Source organism: Formica exsecta, unplaced genomic scaffold (genome assembly GCF_003651465.1).
Source record: "Formica exsecta isolate Colony F162 unplaced genomic scaffold, ASM365146v1 scaffold122, whole genome shotgun sequence".
Lineage (NCBI taxonomy): Eukaryota > Metazoa > Arthropoda > Insecta > Hymenoptera > Formicidae > Formica > Formica exsecta.
The window spans coordinates 1,082,641-1,093,035 of record NW_021848556.1 but is presented as its reverse complement, the minus strand read 5'-3'; the positions used below and the strand labels follow the sequence as shown (position 1 = coordinate 1,093,035).

The 10,395-nt window shown below is 39.9% G+C and overlaps 1 protein-coding gene across 1 annotated transcript in view; it reads right to left on the bottom strand.

Annotated features, from left to right (window-relative positions):
- Positions 1-10,395, bottom strand: part of LOC115244628 (polypyrimidine tract-binding protein 1) — a 251,276-nt gene that overhangs the window by 109,106 nt on the left and 131,775 nt on the right. The window contains 1 exon segment of the mRNA XM_029822432.1: positions 9,407-9,511. Within this exon segment, the coding sequence (XP_029678292.1) occupies positions 9,407-9,511 (105 nt within the window).

Below are 10,395 nucleotides of genomic sequence, written 5' to 3'. Positions count from 1 at the left end.
CGACTACGGCGCGCGGCGGGGAAGAGCGAACGACAGACTTCCTCTCGTTTACACGTGCGCTACGAGCTTTCCTCCGGTTCCATTCGATAAGTGGCATGCCTCCGATGCGAAAGAACGTTTCCGCAGTTGCCGCTTATCCGGCAAATAAAGGCCGTCGTAAAGATAGGACGGGTTGTCGTTCGTGCCGTTAACGTTACCTTTGCCGTTATCGAGTTCGTTAGCAAACGTGTCAGTGCATTAAATTCATGTAATGAGAACGTAAAAAAATTTCCCTCCTCCCGGAAAGAGAAAATAGCGACCGCAGTAACGACTGCTGGTCCGCTAACAAGATAAAGATGTTCGTGTTTCGATCGTGCTTTATGTGGAGATCAATTGTTATCGTTAATCGGCGCAGCTGTGGATGTAAGTTGCACAGATCTTTAGCTGTAGACATACTCCCTTGATATAATTTATAAATATTCATTATTTTGCGTGCATAATAATTTTTTATAGAATTATTTTCTATCATTATTATAGATTATAAATATAGGCATATCATTTTTACAAATAAAAATTTGCGTTAAAAAACGAAACGTATTATCCGCGTTTTGCATATCGCACGATAATCACATTTTTCACGAGAAAACTGAAACGTCAGTCAGTCGCACGATTCATCCGGCGATGTTCGACGGGACAGCTGCAGGTGGAAGCAATTTATCTAAACGACGGCTTTGTCAGGTCACTCGGACTAAAAGCACATATATCCCACTCGTAATATTACTACACCATCAGAGTGACAATTATATCATCCGCGTTTTAATTTTTTCTTCCCGATCGGCGTTACCGAATCTTCCTGCTCTGCCATCATTGGTTTCTCCGCTCCCCTCGAACGATTATATACGTCGATATCGAGAACACCCCGTAAATCTACATTTTTAGCGTAAAACTCGCCGGAGAGAAGGATGGTAAAAAAACGAAGCAAATTGACGAAGCCGAGCGATCACGCAAAGAATGCTTTTTTTTTATTTACATGCTTTTTGACTTTGTCGCGGCCTCGAGATTTTATTTAACATCGACCTATCGCCAATTCGTCGTTTCTGGGGATGACATAATACCGGTGATCGTGTAATTGACACAATTAAATGGTTATAAAATTGTTACTGCATCACACGACATATGAAAAAAAAATAGAGAGAGATATTTACATATAGACAAGTTTAGCAAACTAAATTGAAAATTAATTGTGTTTATTGATGAAAATATCGGTTCGTAAAATTTTGTTATTTTATATCAAGGAAAGAAAAGGAAAGAAATGTATGACATAATATAAATGTAGATATGTTAATTGAGATGTTAAAGCGAGATTCTATCACGTTTTTAGTTTTTGAACATAATAAATTTTCTAATTTTTCTCAGACATATCGCGCTTATTATAGACACGACTGCATATTTTTGATGAATCGCTATCAGTAATATATTGTTGTGCGTATTATGAGAACACCGCCGGGTCGTCTATTTCCCGACCGTAGCATCATGGCTCAAATCAGTCGTAACCTAATTCAACGATTCTCTTCATCGTCTATTTTGATTCGATGTCGCTTGGATTTGACACAAGTACTATTAATTGATGTTGCTAAATGTGAGGCAGTGTCTCATCGGACTTTGAACAGATTGGCACGGGATGCAGAATTCTACATGAAACGTGATTGAAATTCTGTCCGACTTCGCACTACTCGAAACACACGGCAAATATTAATTATTTTATAAGACGATTTTATACAAATGTACAGAGATAAGATCATAAAATTGTATTAAAAAGTAAATTCTAAAATTTTTCTATTATGCGATTAAACACTATTAATTTACTCCCCTGATAACATCTCTATATCAATAAACCGATTACTAAAGTTCTTGAGCCCTTTTAACTTTAAAAATTGCATTTCATTCCTAGAAAATGAAAAAAAAAAAATATATAAATTTCAGAAATCCGCCGTAAGAGACGTATTCAGTTGCGCGCAACTCGAATTAATCGCCGTGAGAAGAAATATTTGCCGGTCGAGTGGACGTGCCAGTGATACTTTGCGCGGCGCGGCGCGATACGATACGATACTGCCGCTCTTGAATCGAGAAATCGAAATTATCCACACGAGGGACGGCTGGCATTCGAAAATCGTGCCCGACGTTCCGGTGCATTCGGAGAGAAACATTCCGGCATGAAATATGTCAGACACGCCAGCGAGAAGTTCCAGTCCGGTTTCAGACGTCCCGCGTCGGCGATTGCCCCTCCCCCTCCATCCAAATCCTTTTCCACCCTCCCGCGGGTATATATACGTTTTTAATATAAAATTCCGGGATTCGCGGAGGAGAATGGAACGGAGGGGCAATTCCTCCTCGCGTACTGTATGCCGCCAGCAATCTCAAATGCTTCCCGTTCCCGACACGGCTACGTCAACTTATTGGTAGTTGCAAGTAAGCGCGTGAGCACATGGACAAATTCTTCCAGCGAAGAATGCGGAAACGGAGAACGTACAACTGATAAATTCCGCACAAATGCGTTGGTAGAAATTTCCGACAGATATAAATATATCGTTCTATTTCGATTACTTTCTCGAAAATGACACACGTTAAAAAATTGGACAGATTTTTAAGCGCTTTTACAATGATATACTTATGAATAGAGAATTATTCATTAAGGGACACAAATGTCGTACGAATCGTGACAATTATAAGGCAAAGATGATCGAAACAGAAAAGTAAAGAGCCGCGAAGAACCGATAATCGACTAACATTGTAACACCCTTAACGAAGCCTTGATATTCTCTAATACCGATCTTCTCTCTCATTTTTATCCTCTAGTGTGTCCAGACACGTGGACGCGTGAATAAGTGGTGATATGGCTACCATTCGTGGATAATGGAACGGAACGAGGTAGAAAATGGAACATCAAAAAGAAACGGGGACAAAAGAGACCCGTTGCCGTCCTAATAAAGCGAACACGCTGGTATGGTTTTTATCGGTCAGTTCGTCCCAAGTTTTTGTCCTTTATTCTACGAAATTTAAGAATATTCGAATAGTCGACACGCAGAGGAATTTAAACAGCTTAAACGAAAAAGGCTGAACGAGAGTATAGATAATTTTGTAACAAAGCCTAAATTCTTACAATACATCTAAAATACAATACCTTTTCATTTGCCTTTATATTTAATTTCTCAAATAAATTTTTTGATAATTTATTTTAATCGTTCTTGTGATACTCCAGATTAATTAAACATCTAGACTCAAATATTACATAAGTTTAAAAAAATATTATTGAGCATTGATGTTATTTGTCGGATTTGTTTTTCTCGTTTTTAATAAAATAGCCCCGGTTTACGAAAAGTTAATTCACGATTCATTAAACGTATGCGAAACAATGGAAGATTAAATGCTGAATTTTCGAAAGAATCGCAACGGTCTTCATCATGCGGCTCTGTAGTTGATGGAAATACAAATTGCGATATTAATTTTATAGGGGATATTATTTACGAAACAGAAATGGGATGCTGATAGAGACGTATTTACGTTTCAGCGGGTCCAGTTTCGCGATTATTAAAATTAGCAATTCACAACGGCCGGAATGTAAATTACACGGTCCTCATTAAGCCGAGCGTGCAACTAATCAATTTATATACCCGCGTTTAATCCGCGTTTCCCCCCTTTCCCCCTGCGCCTCAAACGCGATTATTCACGCTAGATGGGATCTTACAGAGCAAATTAAAAATCCGTATTAAAGCGGATTCGCATCCACTTAGCAACGTTATAGAGTTAATGCCGCATTATACGATTTTCCGGAGAGTACCTGCGTCCATCCGAGGAAGGACACAAGCTCGCATTACGTTGACCTATCGAAAAAGAATTATCGTATCGCCAGTGTCGCATTACATTATACTATACATTACATTTAAATTTTTGCGAGGAAATTTTTTCAGATAATATTATCCCATTTAAAGAACGCTCACGTGCGTGAAAGCGATGATTTTCAGAAGAAAATAAATCACAAGTACATAAACACAACAGAGATTGCCACTTACGTGCACTCTGTTGCTAGTCGGAGGGTTAAGTAAAGAATCCTAAGTGACCAGCAACGATCGAGAAACCTGTTCAGAGACTCGGCTGTTTCTCGATTGATACGATATCCCAACCAGATGACCGGAGACACTCGTTTCGCGGAGATTTGTCGAAGAGGAGGACAAATCTACAGGCGAATCCGGAGCGATTGATATCGAGAGAAAAGTCCCGAAGGCAAGGTAGTGGAAATATGATGGCGGAAGGTTGTACCTGCTCTCTTTCTCTCGAAACTTTATTCAGCCTGGAAGGCGGAATGAATGGGAGCTTCTACGAGCTTCACGAGCGTAGTACCTCTTCGGATTGTCTACGAACATCGGCAGGACTCTTTTCCTTTTTCTACTCCTCCGCCTGTCGCGCTTTCAAGAGAAAGAGAAATTCTCGCCTTTCCTCGTCACCTTCCTTTTTCCTCGCTTTTCAACTCTTCGCAACCGCGGATTTTGCACTCCGCAAGCTTCGTGAAATAGTGATTCTTCGGCGCGTCGCTTTCTTTGCAGCGAGATTAATTTGCGTGATTTTTGCGAGCATGTTATAAAGCGAAATAATCGATTAAAAAAAAAGTAGGTACAATTTTTCTATCTCCTCTCTTCTCTTCGATTAACGCATTAGTAAATAAAAATACATTATATAATTTACAAAAGAAATGATGCAAATACCAGGTTTTTAAAAATCTTTCTAATTATAAGCTAATAAAGCACTAAAACAGAGAGCTTTCGCGTGACGCGAAAAAGAGCTCTAAAAAATACGCGAGAGGGATTATGCTGTAAAAAAATAGAATGTTGCTAAAAGCGAAAGAGCTAAAAAGAGATGTTGAAACAAAGAGAAAGAGAGAGAGAGAGAGAGAGAGAAAGAAAGGGTTGGAAAAGCACCTGCTGTATCGTACGCTCGTAATGACAGCGAGCAGATGATGTACGTCGGTCAGCGAGTTTTATGGAGAGGGGAAGGAAGATGAAAACATACTCCCGGATTGTAAGAAGATGATTCCCCCTGCATTTCCTTAACCGCGCCCCTCTTCCCCATCCCTCCAGGGGGATCGACTTTTTTTCTTAACCTAACAGATTTCGCGCCGATGGCGGGCGCAGCGCGGGTTCGATTTCCTCTCTGATAAATTGGACCCTCCAGACCCTTTTCCCAAACGCCAATTTATATTAAGTAAGAGGCATATGTGTTATGGCAGAGTCGTTCCGAAATATATACCGTGGGTCGGGGCGAAATTGCTCCGGCTAGGAGCAATTCCGCAACCGAGGGGGAAAGGTCCCAAAGCTATTCTCGCCCATGTTTAGGAAAGAAACCAACAAATCGTAATTCTGATCACCTTGTGGACACGAAATATAATTTCGAAACATTTTTGTAAATATTTCTAAGAGAAACTTCTTTTTTACGAGATAGAAGCAAATTATTTGTACTGTAATAATTTCATTATGCGTTATATTATAATATATATTACATTATCATATTACATAAATCGATCTAACCACATAATTTAATTAGTAGACACGAATTTTATTTCTTTTTAAAATTTTTGTTACAACATTATTCTCGTGCTGTTATTGTTTTAAATACGATAATGTAAAATTAAGTACGATATTTTCCGCGGTATTTTTTGCACGCCACGTAAATGTTGCGTCTTCAGCTGGCGCGTAAAACAAACGTGTTCATACTCGGCAATGGCTAATAATTTCCTGGAGTCTCTCTCGTCGTATGAGAATTTTCGTCGGAAAGTAGAGCGCGTACATTTTCAAAGTAAAAGGCGGCAAGCCGGAAAGGCTCCGGCTTTGTCACCAAATCCGTCCTCGGAATGTCACGAGTAAATATACGCGTAAAAAGCACATTCTCTCGTGAAAAACCCGTTACATTAACGATCGGCGATAGGTTTCGCGTTACACGCGTCATCACACTATCATAATGCGTTCTTGCATTCACGTTATTAGCACACCGTGGAAAATGTCAAGCGACGCAGCATGATTTTCATTTCCGCTCTGTAAAACAGTAGCATTCGTTGTTGTTTGTTATGTTATGACAACAAAAAGGAAGGGTTGTGTAACTTGCTGGTAAATATAATTATAATGTGTATAAAATTAATTAACATATATATATAATTTCTACGAAGAGATGTAATAATAGGATATCAAAGAGCGCAGGAAAAGTTGTTGTTTGTAGTGGATGTTTCATAATAATTAACATTCATTTCGCGTGATTTATATATATATTTCGAATGTGAATGAAGAGAACGATATTTTAAACGTGTATCCAACTGCTAAAAAATCAGACTAGTTAACTTCCCACTCCGCCAGTTGTTTTAACGAGGCTATTAAGATTGCCTTGACATTTTTAAATGACATTGTTTGTCATAATAAAAAATAATGGTAAAGTTGAAGAAAAAATAATGCGCGATGTGTACGTAAACTGCTCGTCTCGTCGATTTATGCCACATATGGTAAAAAATCGCGCATTTCGAAGAGAATTCCGTTCATCTTTGTGTTAAAATACGATCTAATGCGAGAACGCCTACATCTCGCTATCAAACTATTAATCAAATCGTATCGACATTTTTCGGTGATGCAAAAACTCGCCGATTCAGTTAAACAGGGATTTCGGTAAATTCCGCGGAAAATGAAAGCAGATCGCTTTACGTATCTCGCCCACCAGAGCTTGCCTCTGTTTGCAACTACATATATACGAAAATGATTAACGACGCCCGGAGAGGAACGAGGTCGAACTTTTAGACTACATCCGGTGGTGCACGTGCAACCGAGTGATCCGAGACATGAGACCGTGTCCCCCGATGCGGTTTTCAAACACGCCGTCGTCGACGTCGTTTGCGTTCCAGAAATTTCACAATTTTTTCGTGTCTTCGTCGAAACGACGTGTGACGACGTCGAGTATACGTGACGAAAGCAGGTGCGCGAGAAAAGTGCTGTTTCGTCCTCTTCCCGAGGCGAAGCTTAAACGGCTGTCGCCACGGCGGAGCGTGCAAAATATTAATTAAGGTACGTTACCTCGCTAAAAGGCCATATCTTACGTCGCATTTTTCCTCTCACTTGCAAAAATGTTACTTTTTTCATTCCCGATGTGTGTATTTTTAATCTTTGCATTTTCAATTTTCAAAATTGAAATAAATATAAACGTACAAGAAAATATTGATACGAAAGATTTATCGACTCTTTATATTCGACAAAATATATAAAGTTCACCTCTGAACCGACTATTAATTTCAACGGGACATAAATACAGTGTGCTCTTAATGGCATTCACAAAATAATCTATACTTTCGCGATCCCGTAAGTAGATCGATTAATAATCGTCAGGCTATCGGGCGGCTATTCTCTCTCTACTTTTTGTTGCGATGCGCAAGCGCCGAAAATTAATTTTTCCCGTAGAGATACACGTCTATAATTTCTCTTCGTCTATCGGTAGTCGATTATCTCGCGACACACACACACACACACACACACACACGAACGAACACACACACACACACACACACACACACACACACACACACACACACACACACACACACACACACTATTTATATATATTTATATAAAACTGAAAATAATGATAAATAATAATTATTCTCCGATAGTAGATTCTCTTTCAATTATCTATATATCAGAATCTTTTTAAATATCTTTGGGACCTGTGATTATCGCGCGGAGATGGGGAGACTGCTCGCTGATTTAATTAAAAGTACTCACCTTCTTGGCGTCATTGTTGTTGTCGGCCGCGTGATGAGGTTGCGGACTCATTGAAGCACCATTGCTGACTGCCCCACTTTGCGACAGAAGCTCGTCGCTACACACACACACACACACACACACACACACACACACACACACACACACACACACACACACACACACACACACACACACACACACACACACACACACACACACACACACACACACACACACACACACACACACACACACACACACACACACACACACACACACACACACACACACACACACACACACACACACACACACACACACACACACACACACACACACGAGACTAATTAATAATTGTCATATCTCTCGTTGACGCGCGTCGTTATGCGCAAAGAATAATAATCGGCCGCCGTGAAAAATTAAGTTTTCCACGTCGCGAGTTCGTCCACCGACAATTTTTGTCGGGTCGTTTCGTCAAAAATTTCTACGTACAGCGAATCAGCGCGACTTCGACCGAAAAAAAAAATAAAAAAACGATTTCCCGGTCTCTTTGATGGACAGCCATACGTTCGTTGCGATGGGAAAGCCGGAAGGAACGCGAGAACTCTTCGGGGAACGCGAAAGCGACCGATCAGATTTCAATGGACGCATTTCAATCGAGGTCACTGCATACGAATTTCTCTTTGGTATGCGATGATTTATGGTTCGTTGCGCGTTCTGGTTGCGGTCGGTTCGCCGTGAGGCAACTCGGGGGAGAGAGAAAAGCTCTCCCAAAAAGCTCCGCACGACCGCTTTCCGCCATCGGTGAAATGGACGAACCGAGAAGGAAGTTATCGGCGTTCCTTGTATTTTATTCCGTCATGCCACGTGTATTATTGCCATCGCCGAAATCGAAAAAGGGGATTTTCTTTCGAGAAGAAAGACGCGATATATAAAATACAAATTTGCGACTTTATTCCGAGAGCATTTCGAGAAAAAAAAAATTTTTATTATATAAGTATATATTTATATATAAAACTAAATATATTTATATATATTTATATAAAATTCGAATTCACACACTCGGCAAAAATGAACGAGGTAAACCGTCAACAGCGTCACTAGACTCCAACGTGTCGCATAAACTATACCAAATGAGCGCTCGAAGTTGGGAGAAACGAAATATTTTGGACGGTACGACGAAGAAGCATTCAACAAAACATAGCTGCCGACACAAAATCTTTGTGTTCCACTCAAATTCAAATCGCTCGCAACTGCACTCGCGAAAATTAGCGTATATTCTTCACTGCGCATCGTCCTCGAAACATGCGAGTCGTCCACGTCTCGGCTGACGATCTTCTCGTCCTGGCTACACGATCCTTTTCACCATGATAAAATCGACGGTGCGAGACAGAAATTACTCGCTTGACCATTATCGTCTCGGCATATACGTCGATACGTTATCTCGGACAGTTGGTGAACGGAACCTTATTTATATATATTTATATAAAACTGAAAATAATGATAAATAATAATTATTCTCCGATAGTAGATTCTCTTTCAATTATCTATATATCAGAATCTTTTTAAATATCTTTGGGACCTGTGATTATCGCGCGGAGATGGGGAGACTGCTCGCTGATTTAATTAAAAGTACTCACCTTCTTGGCGTCATTGTTGTTGTCGGCCGCGTGATGAGGTTGCGGACTCATTGAAGCACCATTGCTGACTGCCCCACTTTGCGACAGAAGCTCGTCGCTACCCCTCTGTAACAATAAAACACATTCGTGTGATATAAATAGCTCCTTCAGACCATGAGTTCTCGATAAATTCTACTTTGTACGACGTGTATTTCGCGACTGTTCGCAATGATGTAATTCAGGATTACACTGCGAACCGCCGTTCGCATAAATCTATATTACGACGATCTTCGACGTATCATAAGATATCTTCGGATGACACGGATAGCAAAATGTTATCGCAATACGAGAAGAAAAAGAGAGAGAAAGAGTGAAAAAAAAACTGTAAAATATTTATAAAATAACATTGAGCGTAGTTTCGCGAATACTAATCGCCCCGATTTAATCCCCGAAGCTTTTGAGGGAAATTGAAATAAATTATCGCGTCGAATATCTCTCGATTACTTAAGGAGTGGAAAGAAGCAAATCCTCCCATTTGACGTTCCGTCCTTAGAACGTTGATAAATCTCGAACTTGTCGTCAAAAGAAATCAGGATCAGGAAACGTACTACAGCAGTGTGAGACGCTTTTAAACGTGAGTCTGAATCTAAATGCTTAACGGAGTCTTCTAGGAAACGAAAGAACGTTGCGGTCAGTCGAGCGAAGAGAAAACCCTCTTTCTCCCTCTCTCTCTCTCTCTCTCCTTCTTTCTCTTTCTCGAGATATTAATAATTAATCCCTATGCCTCTCTTTGCGAATCAACATCTGCGAAGAACATCCTCTTTCGACTCATCTCTTAGAATCGTTAATCGGCCTTCTGTACACAATTGCAAAGAAAGATTTACAGAGGCAAAAGCAAGTGCAAAGCAAACACTATATTTATAATATTTCAAAGTAATTAATTATAAGTTTAATCGGGTTGTAACGCTTTAGTAATACACATTACACACACATACGTATATATATATATA